This window comes from Cydia splendana, chromosome 16 (genome assembly GCF_910591565.1).
Source record: "Cydia splendana chromosome 16, ilCydSple1.2, whole genome shotgun sequence".
Classification (NCBI taxonomy): domain Eukaryota; kingdom Metazoa; phylum Arthropoda; class Insecta; order Lepidoptera; family Tortricidae; genus Cydia; species Cydia splendana.
This window is the reverse complement of record NC_085975.1, coordinates 7,442,354-7,469,729: the sequence shown is the minus strand read 5'-3', so window position 1 is coordinate 7,469,729 and position 27,376 is coordinate 7,442,354. Positions and strand designations below refer to the sequence as shown.

General features: G+C 38.9%; 1 protein-coding gene across 1 annotated transcript; it reads right to left on the bottom strand.

Moving 5' to 3' along the window:
• Nucleotides 1-5,171: 5,171 nt before the first annotated feature.
• Nucleotides 5,172-27,253, bottom strand: LOC134798211 (peroxisomal multifunctional enzyme type 2-like). Its single transcript, XM_063770576.1, has 14 exons — nt 26,949-27,253; nt 22,933-23,078; nt 20,261-20,412; nt 19,678-19,849; nt 19,319-19,425; nt 17,910-18,039; nt 15,902-15,998; nt 12,893-13,056; nt 12,105-12,231; nt 8,889-9,072; nt 8,340-8,462; nt 7,690-7,847; nt 6,924-7,130; nt 5,172-5,798 (listed from the first exon to the last, which is right to left on the bottom strand). The coding sequence occupies exons 1-14, from the start codon at nt 27,142-27,144 to the stop codon at nt 5,587-5,589; spliced, it is 2,175 nt and encodes a 724-aa protein (XP_063626646.1). The 5' UTR covers nt 27,145-27,253; the 3' UTR covers nt 5,172-5,586.
• Nucleotides 27,254-27,376: the final 123 nt, after the last annotated feature.

The following is a 27,376-nucleotide window of genomic DNA, read 5'->3' as shown; positions in this document are numbered from 1 at the left end:
TAATGAATCGGTATATTTACTCATCATGGCACTGTCTACGTATTTTACGTAGATTGCGTGCTAGCGTCAGGTGACTGGGTCCTTACGTACTGGCATGGGCTACGTAAGACCCGTAGCTGCTACATGTATAACAGTAGACTGCACACGTATAATGAATATGCATATTTACTAATCACGGCACTGTCTACATATTTTACGTAGCTTGCGTGCTAGCATCAGGTGACTGGGTCCTTACGTACTGGCATGGGCTACGTAAGATATGTAGCTGCTACATGTATAACAGTAGACCGCACACGTATAATGAATCGGTATATTTACTCATCATGGCACTGTCTACGTATTTTACGTAGCTTGCGTGCTAGCGTCAGGTGACTGGGTCCTTACGTACTGGCATGGGCTACGTAAGATACGTAGCTGCTACATGTATAACAGTAGACCGCACACGTATAATGAATCGGCATATTTACTCATCATGGGACTGTCTACGTATTTTACGTAGCTTGCGTGCTAGCGTCAGGTGACAGGGTCCTTACGTACTGGCATGGGCTACGTAAGATACGTAGCTGCTACATGTATAACAGTAGACCGCACACGTATAATGAATCGGCATATTTACTCATCATGGGACTGTATAGTAGGTCGTATTTGTATTACAACTCTCGTAACTCGCCTACGTATTCGTAAAGATACGGATATCGTGTAAGTAAAGCCTTTAAATAAGTAGGAGGTGTACGTTTAAACAACTCTATATGATAACCAACACATGTATGAATAAAGATGTTTTCTACTTATGTTCATATTCTGTTGAAAACTACTTAATGTAAAGGTATAAGCTACTTATAAGTAGGAGGTTGAACTGGATAATGTACCCGAATATGTATGGGTAATGGTGGCAGCTACTTACATTCAAGTTCCTTAAACAACTACGTATTGTACGGGTATAACATACTTATTACGTAGGCGCTGACATTATACGTACAAAATTCCAATGCCCGTACGCAACATTGTGTATCTCCTAAACGCGTAAGTAGCTTGCACCATTAAGCAGTATGCGGCAGCTGTATTAAGTATGCTGCACCCGTAGTAAGTAGCAAATTGCAAGCTACTTACAATTTTTTGCTTCATAAGTAGCAAATTTTTCTCAGTGCGGGTAATAAAACTAGTTGCACTTGGATTTTTCACTAGACCGAGTCCAGACGCGCGCGTGAACACTGCTGCACAAAAATGCCTGTTTGCTCGGTTTTTTGTTATATAAAGAGGTTGGGGACATCAAATTTACAAAAAGAAAGTGTGACATTTCACATGTAATATTTTTTATTTACATATCATACGTTTAATTACATTCAAACACAATTATTATATTTTAGTCTCATGTAATTGTTGGATTTATCGATTTTGCTCGCTCAGTACAAATTGCGGATCGGTCGAGCGACAAATCCGACTTCTCATCTCTCAGAATACAATAACATACTTCAACGAAAATGTATTAGTGTGCGTGTTGTGACACTTGTCACTCGTCCGTACACAAAAAGAGATCGAGGTTTGCAAGATTTGTCTTTGACGTGTGTCATTTTCTATGTATTTTTGTCGTCATTACAGATTGGATTTTGTATGTAAGTGTGTGAGAAGTGCGACTGTGTGCACCTTTCCCCCCGCGAAAAATGGCAGAAAGATTTGTACGGTGAGATATCGCTTGGGCCCCTCCCTTCCGATGTGTCGGAAGCCGGTGTTGCTCGAAGACAAGAATAATTGAATAGGTACAGTCACATCTAAAATATCGATATGTACGGACAAAGTGCTAAAAATATGTATACCTACACGATATTTTTAGATGTACCTTTAAATAATGACGTTGAACTCAGAAGAAAAAATACTAAATTACGCTATTGAAAATTTTACTTTATACCACGAGTACCTACCACAATCTGTTATGTCAATCCAACCGAACAAAGTGGTAGCAGCTTGTTAAATATAGGTACCTACCTAGTCAAGAAATATTTTATATCTTCAAAGAAATGAAGAAAAAGACTAAAAAGTGCAGAAAAAAATCACATTGAAAAGTTCAACTGTGTACCATGTAAGTAACTACATACTCGTATCTACACAGCGGAGTTTTAGTAATAGGATTCAGATTGTCTCCCTTCTGATACGGAAACCTACATAAAAAAGACAAATTAAATACCAAATCTTGGGGCATTTAAGCAGGTTTTGTATAAGTATCAACCTAAAAATATGTAGGCCCAATCACTTGTATATATGGGCGGTTTCAGACTAGCATTTTTTTCCTGCGCGTGTACGGTCGTTTCGGCGTTACGCGCTACGCGGCTACTATACGCGCGCAGCGCGCGCTATATTTCGCTACATTTGGTATACAACGTGTCTCTCTACCCTCTGGACATAGATGAATAGGACGTGTCGATTAGGGTATTTGTAACATATGTACAAAGTCTCATTCCAAACGCCACAGTATGCTTCACGGCTTACTCGCTTCCAAAAACGAGCTTATTTATTATTATTATTATTATGTGTGAAGCAGGCAGGCAGTTGAAATAACTGCCTGCCTGCTTCCAGAGCCATCAACCGAGTTTTCAGTGTTGAGTCGAGTTTGCATTGTGCTTGTCTAGTTTATTCTTAAACTCATTGACACTTTGGGCCGATACTACGTCCTCTGGGAGTTTGTTCCAAGCTTTGACCACTCTGTTGCTAAAGAAGTGTCTATGAGGATTATTGTAGGACCTGCGTGACACCAGCTTATACTTATGACCTCTCAGACGGTTGTTGTTATTGCGTTCTAGCATCTTATGGAAATCTTTGAGGTCATAGTGTTGGGTTAGTATTTTATATGCGCGTAACGCGTTGCGCGTATAAAACGCTAGTCTAAAACGTCCTAAGCGTGTACCGCACAATCTGCGTGACTGGAGGAAGTAAAAGCGCAGTTAAGCACAAGTTACCTAACTCGCGTTTACTAGCACAAGTAGCTCGCGTCTTTTCTTGCTTCAGTAATTTACATCTACCACAATGGATACGCGAGTGCACCAGTGGTGGATCACACTACACACGAAAGCAGCCCCCTTCTCTAGCCTCATTGTCAGTATCATGCGCTATGTGCAAGCAATATTAGGTACTAAGCCCGCTCCACACTGGTGCGCGGCGTGATGCAGCGAACGCGAGTGTGGAGCGGGCTTTAAAAATACGAAATTGAGTTGAGCCCGGCGACAATGACAACAGTCCGTAGGCGGCTAGGAAAAAAAACTCCAGCACAGCCGAGTCGGGCATGCTGCCGGATACCGGGTCAGCAGCAGCACCTCTGACAAAAAACTTGAAACGATATTCTTAACGTAACGAACGCCTGAGCGGGACAATCCATAAAAACTTACTGCTTAGTGAAATTGCTATAAGCTTTACACAGGCATAAACTTTAACCCGAATTTTCGTTTTATTGTTTAATTTAAGTAGATAACTAACGAGTTATTTAAAACAAATTGTATGGTAGGAACTTATTATAGAGCGTTTTGTTAAAACTTCTTTACATTAATGCCAAAACGTTTGAAACTGAAACACAAAATGACTTTACCTATAAAAGTTTTAAATTTTAAATTCTCTTGTCCATGGTTCGGTTAGTCTGTGCCAGTCTGTGCTGACGTTTCTGTCAAAATAAGTTAGGTTAGATTACTTTTGTTTACTAAATAAAACAAATGCTCTGAAATAGGGGATAACAAATGATATAATAAAATGACGTTAAATCCCAGAAAGTACTTAATTAGAGATATGATTAATAAACCAACTCCCTTTGATGTTTGGTTGCAAGGAACTATCGAACAAAATGTCGGTAACGATATTTTAATAATATCGGATACTTTTGGAAGAGCGAAAATAACGAAATGTGAGACTGCTGACGGCGTTATCGATAAGGCTTCTTTACAGAAAGGTAAGTTTAGGCACATTATTGCTTACAATATTCAGGCTTAGCCTGGCCGCACACGCACGGAATTTTCCGTAAGTACAGAATGTGCAAGCAAGACAGCGCTATGCATTTGTAGAGTCGTCCCGTTCCCAACTGTCATTCTGTACGGAAACCGAATGAAAATTCCGAACATGTGTGCGGCCAGGGTGTGTCGCGGCATTCAAAGTTGTCCAAGCCGTTACGGAATAAAGGCCTGTGCACACCGGGTGCGTAACACACATTAGTAAACCGCCAAAATGATTCGGCCGCGCACGCACACGTCACGCGAGCGGTGAGCCGTCTCTCATAAGGATTTGTATATTACAACGCGCACGTGTACTTAGGTACGTCTGTGCGCACGCACCCGGCAAAAGAGTGAGAGTTATTCATTTCAAATTAATATAAACCATGTAAAAACTAAATGTAGAGATTTTGGCTTCAATAAGCTTTTCTATCAACATCTTGAACCCAATTTTGCTTTGCTTTAATTTCTTAATCCTTTTCGCTTTTCCTTGCTTACACGACGTGCTTACGAAGTCGCAAGACTGATTGCTTTTTGTCGCTAAAGTTAGACTTTTAAAGATATGCTTTTTCTGCCGTGCAGTTAAATACACATTCGTGCTATAGCGAAGCGAATAGCAAGAGCAGTTTTTTCTACGTTCACACCCTCGTGAGCTATATGTCGTAGGCCGATCGTACGATCAGGCAGATCGTAATGTTCCTGTTTAATGTTTTGACGATAGTCACATCAAACCAATAGATAGGTAGGATAGGTTCGTTAGGTTACTTCAGATGCCCGAAGGGCAAACTACCCAGAAATAGGAGCCCCGCGTAGCGGGGCTCCGTCGACTCAGTGAAAGATTTTCACGTTTCACGATATGCCTAGGAATTTCACGATATGCCTGATCTTACGATCGGCCGCCGACATATATACGTTTCGTCAAATGTCTCGCCATAACGCCTTCATCTTCGCACGAATTTTTGATTTGATTACACTTCATTGTCTTTGCGACGTATCATTTTAGACACCATTTATATTTAGATTTATATTTGCTTTCCAGGCAAATATTGTTGTATACTAGGCACAGCTGTCTCAACAAAGGGCCTGCCTGAAGTGCAGGCTAGTAAATTTGTCGATCTCAGCACACAGCCAGATATGAAGGAGGCGTGGGAATACGAAGTACGAGAAACAAACTTACTCTTTGAAGGAAAAATAAAACCCTCAGTATAATATAAACATTTTTATTATTTAACTCTGATAAAATCCATCACCATTCCATAACAGTAATGGGAAATATACTTATTCTGTATTATATTGCTTAACCCATTAAAAAAAAAGTATAAAAACAATCAAATACATCAGGATTAACTGCTTACACCCAGGATTTAATAAAAACAAAACCATTAAAACGACTGGAATGCTTTATAAGCTTTAACATGGCGTACATTATTTTTCTTAAAATTTAACCACATCCGAAAAAATCCTTTATATTTTTGATTTGTGCACTGACAATAAGTTTAAATTATTAAAGCAGGCACCTCTGGTAAAAATATTAATAACAGCACAAAATCCCTACATTGCACCAATTTGCGCCGAATAAATACGAGTACTGGCTTACTGGCCAAAAATATATACATCAGTCTTACAATTTGGCTTCCGATTTCAAAAGAGGTCCTAGTTTTTGAGCCATCATGATGTTGCCGCTGATCTTTAGTTTGCCCTTCATGAAAGCGGTCTGCGGGTTGAGAGATCCTCCGGCGATGGCGATCAAGTCATCGTCAGAGACGGTCATCGTGACGTCAGGCTTGCCTTTAGGAGCACCTTTGAAGACTACGGGCGTCTTGAGGTCCAGAGCTGTAACGTAAAACATAATAAATATCACGTTTCTTTTAATCCTAGAATAGATCAATAGTTTCGTTGTACAGTGAAACCTGGATAATTGCAATCTCAAGGGACCGGCCATTTTTTGTCAATTAACCAGGTTTTTCATTTAAGCAGGTCGTGTCAATTAACGAGGTTCAAAAAATCGTTGTGTCAATTATAGAGGTTTTCATTAATAGAGGTTGCGTTCTGACAAATTTCTTTTATGGAGGTGCAAATAACCATTGAAAGTATATTTACACGCTTACGTTCTGGGTTTCTGGTATATATATATGTTCTGCCTATACTTGCACTTTTACACTACATTATTACTACTTTATTTTCTTATTAATAATTTGGGTTTAAAAAATTCCCTTGAATTGTAGAAGAAAGTTTTATTAGAATGTAAAAAGCATACTTTGTTTTTATTTTATCAAAACTATTGCTATTAAAATATTGTTTCTGATGTCTACAGCTACATTATTTCAATTACAGAGGGAATAAGTAAGACTCGTTTCAATAATAGAGGTAAAAAGAAGAGCAAAAATAACGGATTTTTTTAGCACAGTGTCAATTATAGAGGTCTTAGTTGCGATGTGGTCAATTACAGAGGCAAAATTACGAAAAGCACTAAAATCTAAATTGCAATTATAGAGGTTCCAAAATTTCAATTAAGAGGCCTTTTGGTCTCAAGGGACTGGGACCGGACTTTTGGTTGCAATTATTGAGGTTTTCCATTTATCCAGGTGCCAATTAACCAGGTTTCACTGTATTTGTTGATCCAGTATCAGACACAAACACACAATGACACTGGCATATTTTAGTCACCTCAAAATGTACACGCTCGGTTGAGACATATAGAGAAGTACTGATGGGCCGTCGAAAGGTACCAAAATTGCGAAATTTCGACATGGAGAATTTTCGGAAACTTCTCATATTATAGTGTGAGAATCGAAATTTTCCATTTCTTAAATGAAAGTTTCCTGTAAAATATTCCTGAAACTTCCGAGAACTTATTGGAAACTTTTCGCGACTCTTGCGTATCTATATATAGAAAAGACAAGAAAATCTTAAAACTAAGAGCATACAAAGCTTGGTTTACGATAAAATCCAACTTACTCCACTGTTTGACGGTCTTCCCGTTGTCGATAATGTTGTAAAGGAACACTCCACCGATGGACTTGGCTTTAGCAGCATTCTTCTTCACCTCTTCTATAATCTTGGCGAACAGAGCGTCGCTCTTCAGAGCAGCACCGGAGGACTGCGGGGCTGCGGCGGGCGCGGGGCCGGACGAGGACTCGACCTTTTTCAAGTCCATGTAGGCGCCTGAAAATATATAATTATTATAGACCAATTTTTTATCAAATCTCCAGAGGCATCAAATTCAACACCAATCAACACGGCTACGTAAATACTTTAATACTACTAGACTAGTGATTACTATCAAACTACGAATTAAAAAACGAGAACTTAACGAGAGGATGATAAATGTCGGATCTGTCACTATCGCAGACAGATTCTCTCAAGTTTCACCGAAATTATCAAAAATGCGTCCAAGTAGCTTCATGTGTTTCAAAACTTAGGCGAATTCACGACCTGGGTTGTTGTCATGTTTTCAAAAGACGTTGGACGTTTTCGCATTAGCTTATATTTTTTTATATTCACATTAAACCTAGGTACCGTGGCATTTTACTGCGATTAAGAAGCTTTTTTTTAGTGCCCACAGTCAGCATAGTAAGCCGAGTAAACGTACAGTTTGCCTCTCTGTCGCACTTGTAAATTCGTAAGTAAGTGTGACAAAGAGGCAACACGTCGAACATGGTTCGTGAAAGGCCCACTGTTTTCTACGTATGTATTTAATTATTTTATTTATTGAATAACTGACCTGCGATGACAACGTTGCCGGTCTCCTTGACTTTAGTCTGGAAGTGCACTCGGTTGCCGTCCAGCCACATCTCCGTGGCGAGGGTCTGGCCGGGCACCACGGGCTTCACGAAGCGCGACTTCAGGGCCTTCACGTTGGACGGGTTATTGCCCGCGTACCTACGAAATAAATAAGCTTAAAAAAAAAACATTTTTGGTACAAGCTTTTATCGCTGACTTTTCTTGCCACTGGCAACTGATACTCTTCGAGACAATTCTAACAACCCCAAATACAATTAGTTTGCGTTGTTTTATCACAGAGTTCCCATGGTCATCTCCTGTCTTCATCATCAGATCAGCTCATCATAATATTGCATTGTCATTTACATATTGTTTGCAAAATTTCAGCTCAATCGGGAAGTGGGTCAATTTTATCTTCCAAGATTTGACCCACATTAACTAACATACATACCTACTAATAGGGCAAGTTAAATAAAAGCTTGTAACATTTGATTAAAAGCCAGAAATCATGAAGATTATCGTCTGTATAACTATAAACCATAACCAATTGGTGTTTAAAAGAGACCTCATCTTGTAAAACAAAAATAAAAGTTATTCGAACATTTTATTCGTTTTGACCGCGAACCCTCCCTAGGAAGAAACTTTACTTACCTCGTTAACACGTGTCTCGCCGATATGCCAAGAGATGCGAGGCCATGCAGGATGGGCTTCTGGTGTCCCATCGAGGCCGCCATGTTCGGGTCGATGTGGAGCGGGTTGAAGTCGCCGGAAAGCCTGCCATTTAATCTTTTTATATATAAAATGAATTGCAGTTACTTTGTCATTAGTCTTGCTAAACTTCGAGAACAGCGGAAACGATTTGGCAAATTTTGGTTCAAAATATTAGTTGAAGTCTAAAAAAGGAAAATGGTAGAAACAACAAATTGTATTTATGCAAAACATTTCTCCAGTCATCTCGGGTCGCGGGAGACATGCGCATAACTATGCGCGCTTCGATGGTTCTGGTCAAAATACAAAGTTATATCAGAGGGCCTACTGCAATCATCGATATTTGCCTCGCTATCCCTAGAATATCAATAGCGATGGAGAGGCAGATAATAAAATTTCGATTTTCGATATATGCATTAGGATCTCAGACCATGGGCACCGTAACAAGAGCTGAAGTTTTAGGATAAACATAGAGAAAGTTTAAGTTGTAACCTGTACAACGCCGCCTGGTCCTCCGCAGTGCGCTGCTCGACGACGGCGTCGGGCGCGCGCTTGGGCGCGGCCACCACCTCTGTCGCGACCTTGCTGGTCCGCGGCCCGCCGAACCCGCCCTGCCCGAGCACGAAGATGTGCTGCTGGGTGCGGTACACCAGCCCTTTGTCTTGGTATATTTCACCTGGGAACAAAACCATGAGGTTAAATGAGCAAAGCTTATCGCAGATTGTTTCGAATAAAAAATAATTTCTAAATATCTTGATAATATAGACTTGAAGCTTGCGGCAGAATTCGAGAAAGATAATACCTAAAACACGGACATTAACATGTTCATGGAACTCTATTTCAAAACATCGATTAGTAGTTTAGACCTTATTTGGGAAAGATATTAATTCCTAATACGATAGCGTATCCTTCACACACACACACACACACACACACACACACACTCATAAGCAACTCTCACACCTTGACACCCCACTCTCACAGATAATTTTTTTAAGGCAGGTTTAGTTTAATTTTCCTATGTCCCAACTAAGACACAGGCTCACCCTAGTTTGGGGCTTACCGGACAACTTTTGTGCATGATACTGTATTCTTAGTTATTCTCAATAAATTTATTCTTATTCTTCACGATTAAAAAGTGGTTAAGGTGTACTCACTGTTGACGAGAGCCACGGCACTGGAGCCCTTGTCCAGCACGTCGACCACGTAGGCGCGGGTGGTGAACGTGCCCTCGGTGCTGGGCCAGTCGCCGACCAACAACGTTCATCAAGCTGTACTCACTGTTGACGAGAGCCACGGCACTGGAGCCCTTGTCCAGCACGTCGACCACGTAGGCGCGGGTGGTGAACGTGCCCTCGGTGCTGGGCCAGTCGCCGACCAACAACGTTCATCAAGCTGTACTCACTGTTGACGAGAGCCACGGCACTGGAGCCCTTGTCCAGCACGTCGACCACGTAGGCGCGGGTGGTGAACGTGCCCTCGGTGCTGGGGCAGTCGCCGACGAACAACGTTCATCAAGCTGTACTCACTGTTGACGAGAGCCACGGCACTGGAGCCCTTGTCCAGCACGTCGACCACGTAGGCGTGGGTGGTGAATAGTGATGTGCCGAGAGTAAAATACCATTACCGGTATTTTACCATTTGGGAATATTACCAGTAAATTACCATTCTTCCCGGTAATATTCCCAAAAGCGGGTAATATACTCGTACTTGAACGCTTACGTTATAAATGAATTAATTTAATTTAAAACATGTAGAAATGTCTTAATTATGTCACAAAATAAATAAAATAAATAAAATAAATAAAATAAATAAAATAAATAAAACAAATAAAACAAATAAAACAAATAAAACAAATAAAACAAATAAAACAAATAAAACAAATAAAACAAATAAAACAAATAAAATAAATAAACTAAATAAAATAAATAAAATAAATAAAATAAATAAAATAAATAAAATAAATAAAATAAATAAAATAAATAAAATAAATAAAATAAATAAAATAAATAAAATAAATAAAATAAATAAAATAAATAAAATAAATAAAATAAATAAAATAAATAAAATAAATAAAATAAATAAAATAAATAAAATAAATAAAATAAATAAAATAAATAAAATAAATAAAATAAATAAAATAAATAAAATAAATAAAATAAATAAAATAAATAAAATAAATAAAATAAATAAAATAAATAAAATAAATAAAATAAATAAATAAAATAAATAAAATAAATAAAATAAATAAAATAAATAAAATAAATAAAATAAATAAAATAAATAAAATAAATAAAATAAATAAAATAAATAAAATAAATAAAATAAATAAAATAAATAAAATAAATAAAATAAATAAAATAAATAAAATAAATAAAATAAATAAAATAAATAAAATAAATAAAATAAATAAAATAAATAAAATAAATAAAATAAATAAAATAAATAAAATAAATAAAATAAATAAAATAAATAAAATAAATAAAATAAATAAAATAAATAAAATAAATAAAATAAATAAAATAAATATAAAAAAATACACGCTCAAAATAAGAATATATCAATTAAGCTATAAAAAATTACCACTTAACGTATAAAAACAATGTGCCCACTTGCCCAGACAAGGGGAATACTTCCTAGTAATATTGGTAAAATACCGAGTAACATTGGGAAAATTACCAGTAGTTTTGGGAATTTACTAGAAAAGTAAACCTATGTTGATTTTTTGCACTTCGTATGATGCATTTGTTGACAAGTAATGATTTAATGTAAAACAACTTATGTTGACATTTACTTAATATGAATATTACCGTAAATTACTGATTCTGGGTAATCTTACCGGTAACATTACTGGGTATTTTACCACCTTGGGTATTTTACCGGTAACGGCACATCACTAGTGGTGAACGTGCCCTCGGTGCTGGGGAAGTCGCCGACCAACAACGTTCATCAGGCTGTACTCACTGTTGACGAGAGCCACGGCACTGGAGCCCTTGTCCAGCACGTCGACCACGTAGGCGCGGGTGGTGAACGTGCCCTCGGTGCTGGGGCAGTCGCCGACCAACAACGTTCATCAAGCTGTACTCACTGTTGACGAGAGCCACGGCACTGGAGCCCTTGTCCAGCACGTCGACCACGTAGGCGCGGGTGGTGAACGTGCCCTCGGTGCTGGGGAAGTCGCCGACGAACAACGTTCATCAGGCTGTACTCACTGTTGACGAGAGCCACGGCACTGGAGCCCTTGTCCAGCACGTCGACCACGTAGGCGCGGGTGGTGAACGTGCCCTCGGTGCTGGGGCAGTCGCCGACCAACAACGTTCATCAAGCTGTACTCACTGTTGACGAGAGCCACGGCACTGGAGCCCTTGTCCAGCACGTCGACCACGTAGGCGCGGGTGGTGAACGTGCCCTCGGTGCTGGGGAAGTCGCCGACGAACAACGTTCATCAAGCTGTACTCACTGTTGACGAGAGCCACGGCACTGGAGCCCTTGTCCAGCACGTCGACCACGTAGGCGTGGGTGGTGAACGTGCCCTCGGTGCTGGGGAAGTCGCCGACCAACAACGTTCATCAGGCTGTACTCACTGTTGACGAGAGCCACGGCACTGGAGCCCTTGTCCAGCACGTCGACCACGTAGGCGCGGGTGGTGAACGTGCCCTCGGTGCTGGGGCAGTCGCCGACCAACAACGTTCATCAAGCTGTACTCACTGTTGACGAGAGCCACGGCACTGGAGCCCTTGTCCAGCACGTCGACCACGTACGCGCGGGTGGTGAACGTGCCCTCAGTGCTTGGGAAGTCACCGACGAACTCGATGTACTGCTCGCCGTGAAGTACCTGTGAAGAATGGTAAGGTAAAATACAAATTAGTACCTATTTGTTTTTTGTACAAAAGCTACTTCAAAATAAGCAATCTTATATTTAATCGAACGTATCGAAAATACAATTCATCCGGGAAAGTACTAATAAGAAACTAAGAGACTTTTTTTAACCCTTTGAACGCCAAACGGCGTATCCATTTGCCGTGCCACTGACGCCACGGGGGTAAAATTTAGTTTTGTGAATAAATAATGCCAACCTAAAAGTAGGGTGCTTTTCAGTAGATTTTCATCAAAAAACGATCGACTTCAAATGCCGTCTTTGGCGTCGTTGTCACGATTTTGCGTTGACGTCAATTGCCGTCTGTGGCGTTCAAAAGGTTAATAGCCTGTTATAGTGTCCCACTGACTGCTCTGGCTCTGCCCTTGATTTCCACGACTCCCGTTGTTGAGCTTTTTCCGGCCAGTTATTAATGAAGATGTCTAAGTCGTCCCGCCATCACCGTCTGAGCCTGCCACGTCCGCGCTTATTTTGCGGCATCCACTTGGTGGCTATACTAGCTCACCTATCCGGATGCATGCGGCAGACGTGACCTGCCCAGTCCCACTTCAGCCTGGTGGTCTTCTCCCCTACGTCAGCTATGCGTGTGGAGCGTAGTGTAGTGTAGTGTTAGACTTACATTGGAGAAATCAGCGAACTTCCCAAGGCTCTGCATGGCCTGGTTAACAATGGGGGACTCCATGCACATGCCGGCGAGCACGAAGAAGGTGGGCAGCGCCACGAAGTCCTCGTGCCCTTCGTAAAGGAACTTCAGGTCGGTAGGGTTGGCCACTGACGCGCCCACTGGAACAAACAAAGCGTTTAATTTAGGGTCGTATTCCATAATTTTCATTGAAAATACGTCCTTTTAGCTTAGGAGGGCAGATCGGTCCAATATCTTGGTCCAATGTGTATTTTGTCTCACATTTTGCATAATGAGAGAGTGAGACGCACTGAGACTGGACAAAGACAGGTGGAATACCGGGTGGTATTTTACGTAACGTCAAGCCGGGTGGACTCATTGACAGTAGGAAACCGATGTATGCCGGTCACAGACCAACCCCTATAGACCGAGCTTATAGGACGACTCGCAGTCACCGCCCGTATGGTGTATAGGTCAAATATAAGATTGTTCGCGCGCCGCTCCGATCAGTTGCGCCCAAGGTTACGACCTGTTAGCAGTGTGCACGAGTCTAAGAAAATAAATCGTAAACTATTGAATTCATTGGGAAATCCTGGGATATTGCAGCGTAAAATGGTGTGGCAAGTCATCTAAGACATCTACTTACGAAACAGATGGAATAACATCCCACAGGAAAGTCAAATTCATTATTTCATTAAATAATGTTTCTTGTCCGCGGGGTTCATTTTATACTGGTCAGTAAGCAGAGGCGAAGTATGTCCGTCCCTTTTCGTCAACTTGAAAATGCAATGCGCTATCCCTTTCCCTTTCGACTAGTGATGTGACGATGATGGTTTTTCAGTTGCGGAAACTTCGTGCTTCGTCATACCGTATTGTACCATTTTAGACATAAAATATAGGTAATATGTTGTGTATTTTTTTTAGAATCCTCTAGGCCAGCGGAGCAGTTAGGCCGCATGTCACGAGATGGACCTGATGATGAACTTCAAAGAAGTGCGAGGGAACTCGGTGTTGGTTTGTGATAGACATATGTTGTATGGGTTTTTTAGAATCCTCTAGGTGAGCAGTTAGATCTCATGTCACGAGATGGACCTGATGATGAACTTCAAAGAAGTGCGAGGGAACTCGGTGTTGGTTTGTGATAGACATATGTTGTATGGGTTTTTTAGAATCCTCTAGGTGAGCAGTTAGGTCTCATGTCACGAGATGGACCTGATGATGAACTCCAAAGAAGTGCGAGGGAACTCGGTGTTGGTTTGTGATAGACATATGTTGTATGGGTTTTTTAGAATCCTCTAGGTGAGCAGTTAGGTCTCATGTCACGAGATGGACCTGATGATGAACTTCAAAGAAGTGCGAGGGAACTCGGTGTTGGTTTGTGATAGACATATGTTGTATGGGTTTTTTAGAATCCTCTAGGTGAGCAGTTGGGTCTCATGTCACGAGATGGACCTGATGATGAACTTCAAAGAAGTGCGAGGGAACTCGGTGTTGGTTTGTGATAGACATATGTTGTATGGGTTTTTTAGAATCCTCTAGGTGAGCAGTTAGATCTCATGTCACGAGATGGACCTGATGATGAACTTCAAAGAAGTGCGAGGGAACTCGGTGTTGGTTTGTGATAGACATTGTTGTATGGGTTTTTTAGAATCCTCTAGGTGAGCAGTAAGGTCTCATGTCACGAGATGGACCTGATGATGAACTTCAAAGAAGTGCGAGAGAACTCGGAGTTGATTTGTAATAGGCATATGTTATTGGTCCATTTGAATATGTTTTCAATACAACCTTCTATGACCTTAATAAAACGGACAAAAGAAAATAATTGTATGAGATTTTGGCGACACTTTTTTCTCGTATCGAAAGAGATTGCGATTCTGAGTGGAAATAATATAAAAATTCTAAACTTTAAAATTCAAGTTCTGGGTACTTTAAACAGAAATGCCCTAATATGTTAAGTAAAAATTTCAGGTACATTGTTAAATTACTTAATGAAATATTAAATTAATCAATTTAATTATTAAGTAAGTTTACTCTAAGTATACTAAATTGGTAACAATTTTACCACAATAAATTTCGGTATCACTGGTAGCAGTACCCACTACCTCTAATGAACATGTCCCATCCCTACGCTTACACGTGTCAGCGCGCCATGTTTGGATCGACCAATCGCAACGCTGTGAGCACCCCTCCCGCACCTCACAGTTTGGTGATTTGCGTCGGGAACAAAATGGCCAATATTAGGTTTCTAGAGGCGGTGTTCTGTGATGCCGGTCAACCTGTTTGACCCAATGTCAAAACTCAAAACGCGGCCTAAGAGCAGTATGTAACCATACGAGTAGTAACCATAACATGAAAAAAGGAATACTAAGACACATACGTGTATGAAGCCGAAGTTTTTTGTCGTTCATTGCCATGAGTTGTCCAAACGTAAAATTGTGGCTATTCTAGAACCGAAGAAATGTATTGCTTCGTGTACTGTGAGGTTTAAGAGGAATTACCTCCCGCGGACGCTCCGGCTGTAGAATGATCTCCCTGTCGCGCATGTAATAACTGGAGTTGCAGGCGATTTATGGGCTACGGTGATCGCTTACCATCAGGTGGGCCGTATGCTTGTTTGCCACCGACGTGGTATATAAAATAAATGAATTCCCTCGACCTGTTACCATGGGAAACATATGTCCTTTAATATTCAGTTAACTTTCGAAATATCTGCATACGGGCGAAGGTCAATAGCGATTTCGCTTTGCATTGGTAATTTAAATACGAATATAAATGATTCAAAACAGACTAATAATAGGAACTTGGGAAGTACGTAGGTTGATTTTATGTACCTAATTAATAATTATACTTATAAGTATTTCCATTCTTATATGTTTATGTCACAGAAAAAAATACGATGAATTTTAAAATAATATTACTCGTATCTGAACTGTTTTAGGTACTGTTTATTAAATATCATTTCAAATCTTTAATTTATCGCTTTAGTTTTGGGACTGCTGCACTAACCTCCCAAGGCGTAGAGGGCCAAGTCCTTGGCGTTGTAGCTGTACGTGGTCCAGTAGGACTCGCGGTCACCGTCCATCTTGCTGCGGTCTTCAAAGTCCTGAGGAAAATTCATTATTATAGGAAACTGGAAAATAGGCAGTATTACTGCAATGTTCTGCCGCCAGAGTGCAGCACTAGTGCACTTAGTAAACCATAGAGTAACTTGTACATACTAGCACAGAATAAATAATAGTACTAGGTACAGAAGACTCACTCTCTAACAAAACGCGTCTGTTACGATGAGCACAGATTGGCCGCTAGGTGGCGACAGCGCCACGCGCGGCTTATGGTTTTCCCCAAAATTGGGGCGGAACGGATTCAACGGATGTACTTTTAGCTACCTGTAGCAAAGCGACGAAATCGCGGAGTGAGCCACGCCTGATACTAGGCCTTAAACAGTTTTTTGTCAAGTTTTCACTATGACATTATGCATCAAGGCGGTTTCTTTACATGTGGCCTACCGCGAAATACGAAAATCGAAATTTCGATATCTTCCTCTCTATTGATTGAATAAGCAAGAGTGATAGAGAGGCAGAAACTGAACTTTCGATTTTCGTGTTTCGCGGTAGGCCTTGTGATTGTGCTAGTGACGCCCTTTACGCAGAGTTTCGCGTAATATTCCCTATTGGTGGAAATTTGAACTGTCATAGTGACTTCTCATTTCAGAAGAGCGCTGGTGGCCTAGCGGTAAGAGCGTGCGACTTTCAATCAGGTCGCGGGTTCAAACCCCGGCTCGTATAGAATAGAATAGAATAGAATAGATTTATTCGTAAGCACAAACAATCGGAACAGTACATAGTATAAAAGAAAACACAAAATAAGATTAAAGTGCCACGAAATGGCCCCATCTCAGCATGTTGCTGGTGGCTTCCAGCGCTGATCTTCCGATGAGACCATCAAGTGAGAAGAATCACGGAAGGTAACAGACAAGAAGAAAAAAGACAGAAATAACATACAGTAAACAGTTAGTTAAATAAGAAAAAAGTTACACAGCAAGAAGATACAACATAACGACTATTTACAATTAAGATTAATTAATACAAAAACAAGCATCGTGCTCTAAATCGCTGTATCGATCCGGTCCGACCATATCTAAGGTCCGATATCCGGTCCGACCAAGCGGACCCCAGGCTCCCAGGAGCCGTGGCTTAAATGCCGGGATAACGCGAGGAAGATGATGATAATGACTTCTCATTTATCGACTAGCTTCTACTCGCGACATTGTCGAGTATAATCATTAAACGCAAAAACTCTTAACGAGATAATTTCACTCTCTGAAAGAGTTAGACCATGACAAGTCTGCGACAATTTTGATAGCACACGCAGTGCACGTGTTATTTATACGTCATAATTTCATAGAAGTTTGATGTTTGAAATAACATTCGCACTGCGTGTGCTATCAAAATTGTTGCAGACTTATCTTGGTCTAACTCTACACGCCTTATCACAGTACCATAATTATTATGCGGGTTCCGAGCAAAAAACGCCTAATTGCAGGTGCTATTTAAAGCATTACTTCCATGAAGATGCAATTAGAAGAAGAAAAAAAGGAAATAAACAAAATACCGCATGACTAAAATACTTAGTGTATTTTAGTCATGCGGTATTTTGTTTATTTCCTTTTTTTGACAATGTATTAGCTGCAAATGGAGACCACTCAGCATAGGTATCCCAATTAACAATTATAAATTGTCTTAATTAACAATCGTCTATGTTGCACGTTATTCTACAAAACCTTACATAGTATTAAATCTGAAATAAACCGATTTACTAGGTATAAGGCGTACATCTAGTTGAAACAAAGAAATACTTTTATTTTAGTTTTCAAACACATACTCGTGTCCTTGTGTACAAAATTATTTCTTAAGCTTTATTGCAAGTGTAAGTATAGCCTGAAACCCGCGTTATATCACTCGCGTTTTATTGCACAAGCTATAAAGATAAAACATAATTTACTATTTACACTTACTTGTAGCTTCTCAACCAAGTTGAGCGTGACTTCGGAGATCTTGGAGATGTTCTTAGCCCCGGTCATGTCTACTACCTTCTCCCAGTTGGCTTTTACGGACTCTATCGTCACGGGGTCAGTTGGCTTCTTTCTGGAGAAACAATATGATTATAAAATACCTACATCTATTAGGAGTACCTATTAGGGTTGTCGTAAATAAGTTCTGGTATCTCGGGACATGTTCCGATTTAAAGTATCGTGTACCGGCCATTGTCCATAGAACGGTGATTTTTGTCCCTATCCATTACTTTTGCTTCAATTGTTCAAAAAGATTTATATATATTTATGGCGATTGCAATAGACTTAAGTATGTTAATAATGTTTTCTCAAAAATGGACGGCAAAGTCGACTTTGCCGTTTAAAAAATAGGTTGCGAAGCGCGTAGTTTATGGTCAGTCAAAAATTAAAAAGTTAAAAACATTGCAGTCTCGATTTTGGGACTGTAATGTTGCATACAAATTCCATTATTTGTCGAGTTCCAAACTTTTTAAAAGTTGAAATGGCCATATCAAATGAAGGCACAGTCCCATTAAACAGCCAAACAGATGATTAGTACCGCGACTATTTAGCTGTCTCAAATAGGTTGGCGTATTTTCGGCAGAAAAATACACTTCTATTTTTTTATTAAAAAAATAAAAAGGCGGCAAAGCTAATTTTTTCAATTGTTTCTACTTTTTTCTGTGAAAATATATACGTAAGAAAGTTGCTTTTGTAAAATATTTCTATGATATTTATATTTCTTGCACCATTTTTGAGAAAAGCACTATATATGACTCGGCTGGAAGGCTACTTGCTGGCTTCGGATTTAATTAAACGGACTCCCAAGGTCGTCCGTTTAAAACGAATCCTCAGCCTGCAAGTAGCTACTTCCGAGCCTCGACAATAATGTACTATTATATAATCCTAACTATTTACATGCATTATATTAGAGACTGGATAAACAAACAATATCTGTGGAGGGCAAATGGGTCAACATTGTTTTGTTGTAAATAAATGTGGTCTGTCCCCATAAAAATGTAATTAAAATTTTCTTATCACACTGACAAACACATAAAATGGTAGGTACTATTTTATTTCTTTGCTAATTCACAAATAGTATCGTGACATCATAATAAGACAAAGAAAATAATATAGACAAGTGAAATGCAATTTGCGTTTGCCCAATGGCAAGGAAGGCAATTGGAAGATTTTGGGAGGGAATTGTTCAGTTTAATTCAAAATTATAACACTTTAAACTCTCGCGTTTTGTACACATCGGAATTTTAGGTAAAAACAATGAAAGTATAACGCGGTAGACCCATATTTGTGTAATTAAATTATTCAAAATTACTTGTTAATATTAAAACTTATCCCTTTTCCATGGTTCGTACCTGAGGGTAGCACCTTCCGCTCTGACCAGGTGTGTTTTGGTGGCGAATCCAAGAGTGGAGTCGATTATGAGACCAGTTTCATTGAAAGACTCGTGCACCATGTATGCCTGCACATAAATAAATATCACATAAGACCATCCAAATTAAGAAACAATGATTTAGTAACACTTTATAAAATAATTTTCTTACTAAGCAGGGATGCCTGCTCACACAATGTTTGAAAAAAAAGGAAAAAGTCGCTGCCGACGGGTAAGTCTCGGTAGCTTATTGGCAGAGCGGCGGGCCAGTGTCCCAAATTCGCAAGTAATTTTTTCCAATTATCGTTTATTTCTGGAAAAAATGACCAGCATTTCACTTACCACAACAGGCGCAATGAGGTTGGGCTTCATGGCTTCAAACATGGTGGGAGGCAGGATGTCCTCAGTAAGGCGGGACGCGGCGGTTGGCACGATTGTGTTCACTTTGATGTTGTACTTGTCTCCTTCAATAGCCAGGGTGTTAGCCAGACCGACCAGACCTAGCTTGGCGGCGCTAGATTTAAGGAAATTGATAAAATATTTATTATAACTTTTACATCTTCTCAATATTGAAATGTAAATTCGGGAACACGACGAGTGCTGTGGCTACAATCTAGGTATACAATGAAATTATCGATTAAAAAATAAACATATCTACACTATAATTCCAGATTGGATGTTAAGAGTTCAAACCCTAGCGTGTACCTTGTACCAATGAGTTATATTGAGTCAAGTTTTCGGAAAAGGAACACATCGTGAGGAAACCTGCACACATCTGTAAAGATATCCCAAAGTGTGTGTTAAGTCTCCAATCCGCAGTGGAAGAGCCTAGGCCGTACTTAGCGGCATAACCCTCAATGAAATTTGGTCTGTGCTCGGCAGGTATACATTTTCTGGTGATAATGATGATGGTGATTTAAAATACCTGTAGTTAGCCTGGCCGAAATTGCCAAGAAGCCCAGCATTGCTGGACGTCATGATGACGCGGCCAAACTTCTGTTTCTTGAACAGTTCCCATGCTGCCTGCGTGGTCTTGAAGGCCCCCTTCATGTGGACGGCATGCACGAGGTCCCAGTCCTAACACAAATTATAAGCATAGGTGTAGGACTAAGGGCCAGTTGCACCAACCACAATCGGCGGATTGATCAACATTATTGTAAACGTTATCAAACTACACAACGGGACTTAATCGCGTATTTAAGTTTTAAAGTATTTTAGTATTTTATTTAAGTTTTTAGGTAAAAAAGTGGCATCCCAGACGAAAGGCAAGATGGAAACGTCCTGATGTCTCCAGACAGCCGGCCTTTTTGCCGTATGTAAAAGGGGTAACGGATAAAGTTGGCACAGTACTTGGAAAGTACTCTATAAAGACGGTGTACACTCCTTTATCCAAAGTTGCAGGGAGCCTAAGGTCACCGAAGGACGTTATTCCGTTCCAGTCACCTGGCGTTTATAAAATAGATTGCAGTTGTGGTAGTTCCTATATCGGAGAAACTAAGCGCACCATAGCAGAAAGAATTAAGGAACATATCGCAGCTGTCAAAAATCGTCAGGTGACCAAGTCTGCAGTGGCTGATCATTTGCTGGAGTCAGGACCAAACCACTGGATTGAGCTGCATAACCCTAAAATCCTTTCCACGGATCGCCATTTCTACAGTAGAAAAGTGCGGGAAGCCATTGAAATCAAAAAACATTGCAATTTTAATCGGGACGAGGGTTTTAAGATCTCATCCACATGGAATCCAGTCATTAGTAAATGTAAGCGGAAACGAATATCGACAGTCGATAAATCGAATATCGTTAGTGTTGTGTGTCGACAGAGTAACATCCCTAGTGCGCAAAACGTTCAAACTGATAAACAAGACCAAGTGCGGGTAGTTCGAAAAACTCGCGCGGCTAGAAGATGTTGATGTCAACTTGAGCCAGTCTTCTCCGAGACCACGGGGACAACGCCGTCCTCGAAACGTCGGAGGTAAATCTTAAAACTTAAATACGCGATTAAGTCCCGTTGTGTAGTTTCATAATGTTTAATAATCGTGAAAGTTTAAATCAGTGTATTACTGTAAACGGCCAGTGTAAACGTGCCTCGTCCGAGGCAATGCGGCCGAGGCACGTCTATATACACTGGCCGTTTTGTGCGCGAGGAAATTACCTCACGCGTATGCTCGCTCTGTGTTGAGGACCCGGCTAATCATAGTAGAGAGCTATGAAACTTATTATACAATATGATATTAGACGTTTTGGTGCAACCTCCCTAAAGAGTGTTTACGACCAACCAAAAATACTGATTGTATCCATTTTTAGTTGTTTTAATAGGTACCTAAATAGTGGTTTTATTGGTCACGGAATCGTAACTCGTGATCGTGAATGCTGACATTGTCACATTGAAGTAAGTAATAAAACTGAGTCTTAGCTTCGCATCCACCTAGTTTCGGTTCACATGCCTCTGCTGCCTATTTGACAGGCAAACTATAAATAGGACATGGCCTATTTGGTGTGTACCTAAGTCTGAGGAAGTGAGAGTTACACCGGGTAAACGCAGGTTAGTTGTTATTTCGGAGCTTGAGCGCGAACTGTACATAAAACATCCTGACGTTAAAGACCGCCGGGGACAGGACAACTCATGTTTCTGAAAAATTGCAATAGGCCTATCTGTTACTAATTAAACGCCAGCAGTTCTTAAATGTACGTAAAAATAAGTTAGTTAATAGCATTTTATAAAAGAGTTTGATAATAGCATTTTCTTCTATTTAGAATACATTTAAAAGAGGAAAAATTACTGTACTGGGTGAGACTTGAAAGAGGCCCTGAGTTCAAGTCTCACCCAAGGCCCAACACAGTAATATTTTTACTTTTAAATGTATTCTAAGTGCAATGCCTGTAATAAAGTGTAGTAGGCATTATCGCTAGGTACCTACTTAAAATGTTTGATAACAGGTGATGTTGTTTTTGTTATCTGATACTACTTGAATTGCCTATCTTGTTTTTTTCTGCAAGATGCTAATAATTTGCAAGATGTCATAATAGTAGATAATATATTTTATAACATAAAAAAAAACATAAACTTTGGAACACATTCAAGATGAATCTGAATTAAGAAAATTATTTTCTAACATTACGTAAAATAGAAGACCTACTACTAAACCCTATTAGTTCGTTTTTTTTAGCATTAGAAAGCACTTCATAGAAGGTAAGCGATCTTGACATGTCTTTTAATTGAAAAACGCTAGTTAAAAATCAGTAACTATTACTTATAAACGCAATAGCATATAAATGATCGTATTAGATCCATAATTGTTACATATTTGCCCTAACTTTATTTTTAAAATGTGTTTTACAATTAAAAGACACATAAAGATTGTTTACCTTATTTCTAATGCTAACAAAACGAACTATAGTAGGTTTCAGATATTTCAAAAGGTAGCTGTTGTCTAAATGTTTTTTTTATTTCAAAAACAAGAAATCAGCATGTTTGTCATCGACATTATTGTTGAATACATATAATTATGTTAATTGTATTTACAATTAGAAGGTACTGTGCCCTTACCCAACACATGAAGGTGAGAGAGACAAGTTAGAAAACCCCGATAAGCATACCTGGTCAGATATTTTGCTGAAACTCCTATCTCTGAGAATACCAGCGTTGTTGATGATGATGTCAATGCGCCCAAAGTTGTCAATTGCCGTCTTTATGATCTTCTCTCCCTCAACCACGGAGTTGTAATCAGCAACTGCCACGCCCCCTACAAAATAACATTACTTCATTTAATCAGTATTTGTTTATTTATCAGGAATAAGGTGCAGGTGGGCAATTTCGACTGCAGGGAAATTTCAACTAATCGAAATTATCTTCCATGTTTTACATTACACTTTTTTCGACACGAATACTCACTAATATTTTGTCTATTGTATTTTATTAACTGAATATTATTCAAATATGTAAATCATATTTAATATTAAGTTATAATTTGAATATTCAGTAAACAACATGACTGGCAATAAGTTATAAATGTTACACTATCACTTTAATTTTGCAAAATGTCCATAACTTTATATGTATGGTAGAAAGAAGCAGGATTTTAAATCAAATAAATACTTATTCGAAATAAAAAAAGACCTACCATCAAGTCACCATCAAAGAAACTAACATGTTATGCAAACTCAGAAAAGTTTGGCCTCAACAAGTTGATGTAACAAACCAGAAACTGACACTGACCCTGTTGTTTAGCAAGAAGATATTTCCATATAACATAATTTTGTGACATTAATACTTAATTGCTATTTTCACCCATCTTAAGATATGAGGACTTTCTAACAATGAAATGTAGCTTTCTAACAATAACATGTAATAGTCTTGAGTGACTCCTCAGATCAATGCTAGTTAATCCTTTTAGGTATGTATGTAATTAAGTCAATCACATTTTCATTTAATTTTAATTGTTATTCCTACAAATGAAAATAATTATTTGTCACCCAAAGGTGTGTCCCACTGCTGGGCAAAGGCCTCTCCTTTCTTTCCTCTTCTTTCTTTGTTCATATTTTTTATTGTATAGCCTCTTCTGCTGAACTTTGAACTGTTTGCTTGGATTGATTTTTAAATGAAGTCTCGTAGTTCAGTGTGCCTGTTGGCAAAGGCCTCCTCCAACTCTTTCCAGTATTTCCTCTGCCTGGCCAGTCTTATCCAGAATGGTCCTACAGTAGTTATTATTTCATCCTCCCATTGTTTGAGTTGTGGGCCTCTAGATCAAGATCTAGAGGCCAAGCCGAAGAATCCTTATGTGTCAAGACACATAAGGATTCTTCGGCTCCATTTTTCGATCTTACACCTTACAGTGTGGCCTGCCCACCTCCATTTCTGCAAGTCTATGTGTGTGAGGATGTCTCTAACTTTGGTTCTTTTTCTTATGTCGGCACTGTGACATTTGTCCTTTAATTTAACCCCCAACATACTCCTCTCCATAGCTCTCTGGCACTTCGCAAGTTTGTCTCTTTGTTTTATAGAAAGGAACCAAGTTTCACAGCTAGGGATTGCAATCCGGTCCGGCGGATCCGGTAATCCGGCCGGATCCGGCACATTTTAGAAGCTACCGGATCCGGTTGAAATCACCGGATCCGGACCGGATCCGGGAAAATAGAAAAAAAGACCGCACACAGCACCCACTGCGCGTTTTAAGTGAGATAAAGGCGACGGATAGAAGAAAGAAGTTAAACAGAATAAAGAACGAATGAAAAAATCCAAATTTGGTAAAATAAGAAGATATTTAATATGACGATGATTGAGAACAGAAGAGGATTTCCTCTTCTTTCATGTTAGTGGCACGAATCGGCACGATACGACGATTACTTAAATAATTAGAAGTAAACATTAAAGGATGGAGATGCCATGGAAGGTATTTGTAACGACCGGTCTGGCCTAGTGAGTAGTGACCATTCAGTGACCCTGCCTATGAACTATGAAGCCGATGGTCCTGGGTTTGAATACCGGTAAGGGCATTTATTTGTGTGATGAACACAGATATTTGTTCCTGAGTTATGAGTGTTTTCTACGTATATAAGCATGTATTTATCAATATACTATACGTATATATATCGTCGCCAAGTAGTACTACCTAGAGCTAGCTAGTACCCATATTACAAGCTTTGCTTGGTTTGGGGCTACGAGTAGGTCGATCTGTATAAAATTGTCCCCAAACATTTATTCATGTATTATTTATTTATTTAGGCTATAAAACTATTTTCACGGATATAAAATGAAAGCAAGATAATATTAGAATGCATTTCATACAATTTTGGTTAAAAGTAAAATATCTTGTTACTAGAATGGATGTCAGCGTTACAAATAATTCCATCAAAGAACAGTTACGAAAACTTGTCCTTTCAAGGAGTTCCATTTCCCATCCCATAATTATCCCATTAACAGGCTTTGGAATCTAATCAAATTTATATTTTTATTGTAAACGTATAAATTTGAGCAGAATGTGAGTGATTAAATATAATAAAAATAATAAATCATATTTTATTTTTAAATTGAGATTGACTACGTGACACTTTTTAATACTTAGATTTATTTTATTGTTAAAAAGTTATTTCTTATTAACTTCAAATTGTTGTTTTATGAATACATTTGTAAAAATACCCTTTGTTTCTCATATAACGCATAAAACTTGAAAAATATGCCATTTAATTAACTTTAATATCCTTATACCTAACCGGATCCGGTCCGGCCGGATCCGGCCGGATTGAGGCCAAAATCCGGCCGGATCCGGCCGGATTGAAAATCAATCCGGTTTGCAATCCCTATTCACAGCCATAGGTTAGACATGGCAGGACACATGTGTTGAAAGTTTTGCTTTTTATCTTTATACCTTTATACCTAGGTTGCTCTTCATGATCTCTTTGAGAGACCAGTATTTGCTCCAGCCAGAAACTATTCTTTTTTCAATCTTTTTGTCCATTTGGTTGGTTTTGTGTTTACCTGACGAAGCCTGGGTTGCGGATATAAAATTATGGTAGGGAGTATTAGTCAATTTTTGCTTTTGCAACGTTCGCTTAAATGTTGTCTAAAATAAGTTTATATTGGTCACAACATAAAAATGTTTGGTCTTTGAAGGAGATTATTTGGCCTAGATAAACATAGTCCTCAACGAAGTCTAATATGCACCCGTTAACTAAAATTTCTGTTTTGTCTGAATTTGTCATCAACTTGATCTTGCTTGAGTTGAGTTCCAGGCCCACTTCCTTGCTCCTTTTTGCTATCTCTCTGTTCATATTATTAATTTATATTTATTTTAACCTTTATAAGAAAAATGTTTCTTTAAAGATAGCTATGAATATCAGAAATAAATCTCCTTAAATATTAAATAATTTGATGTATATTTACAACCTATTGTAGTATCTCTTGGAATAATGGTTTTTTTTTAAAGATATCTATGAAAATCAGAAGGAAATCTCAATTGATATATTGAAATAACTTGGAAAATAATTTATATTGCAAGACTGATATAGAGTATTAATACGCATATTGGGCCTCATTAATATGATAATTACGATAAATAGTAAGTTCAACTACCTACAATGAAAAGATAATACTATCAATAAGTAATGAATACTACTTCCAACTGCTTTCATTAATCTGTATAAATAAATTAACTGCAAAATCGTATGCTCAGCACTGCTACTACTGTTCTGAGTTATGTTTGGGCACTGAGCTCTAAGAAAAACCACTAAGAAGTATACTTATGCCATAGAGCATATATGCTGAGTGGTGTCCATTTGTAGCTACTATAACAGCACCAATATTTATTTTATTCTTAACATACTTATTAATTATTATCTCCTTAATTACTTAAAGCAATATCAAGGAGCTATAAATATTCAATGATTACATTTCTTTTTTTTCATGTAGAAGATTTTTGCTATAAAAGTTCTTCTACATTATTCTAATCTAATATATTGTTATCAAAGCTAGTTATTGTTTTTCAATACAGATTATGGCTATAGTCAACATGCAAACAAGATAATAAAAATATAAAAAACAATCAATGTTGAAAGGACAGTGACATGACGATTTCATATGCTAAATGCAACAATAGTAAAACAAAGACAATGATAACCTTTGTCCTTGATTTGCTTGACTACATCGTCGGCGAAGTTAGCGGATTTGCCGGCGCCGTCGCGGGCGCCTCCCAGGTCATTCACCACAACCTTCGCCCCGCGGGATGCCAGCAGCAACGCGTACTCCTTCCCCAAACCGTTCCCGGCACCGGTCACCACCGCCACACGACCGTCAAAACGAAGCTGCTCCATCATTCACGGCTCACGAAAGCGAAATGAAACGATAGTGTTATTACTGACAGTGCCTGATAAATGACACTGAATTACTGCTATCTAGAGTCAAAGTCCATCAAAAACTTGTTTTGCATAGGCTACACTTGGTACTTTGATAGTAGGTACTTCTTCAAAATTCACTACACGGGCCACCACCAATAACTATTTCGTTAGTTTGATATTGATTGATAAGATTAAACGAGTAAAATTATTA

Bases quoted from the DNA above. Each gene is read 5' to 3' on its own strand.
- LOC134798211 (XM_063770576.1), bottom strand. From the start codon at position 27,144: ATGATGGAGCAGCTTCGTTTTGACGGTCGTGTGGCGGTGGTGACCGGT. The intron at 20,413-22,932 runs GTATGCTTATCG...AATTTGTGTTAG, and splicing joins TCAGCAAAATATCTGACCAG to GACTGGGACCTCGTGCATGC. The intron at 7,131-7,689 runs GTCAGTTATTCA...ATATATTTTCAG, and splicing joins CGGCAACGTTGTCATCGCAG to GCGCCTACATGGACTTGAAA.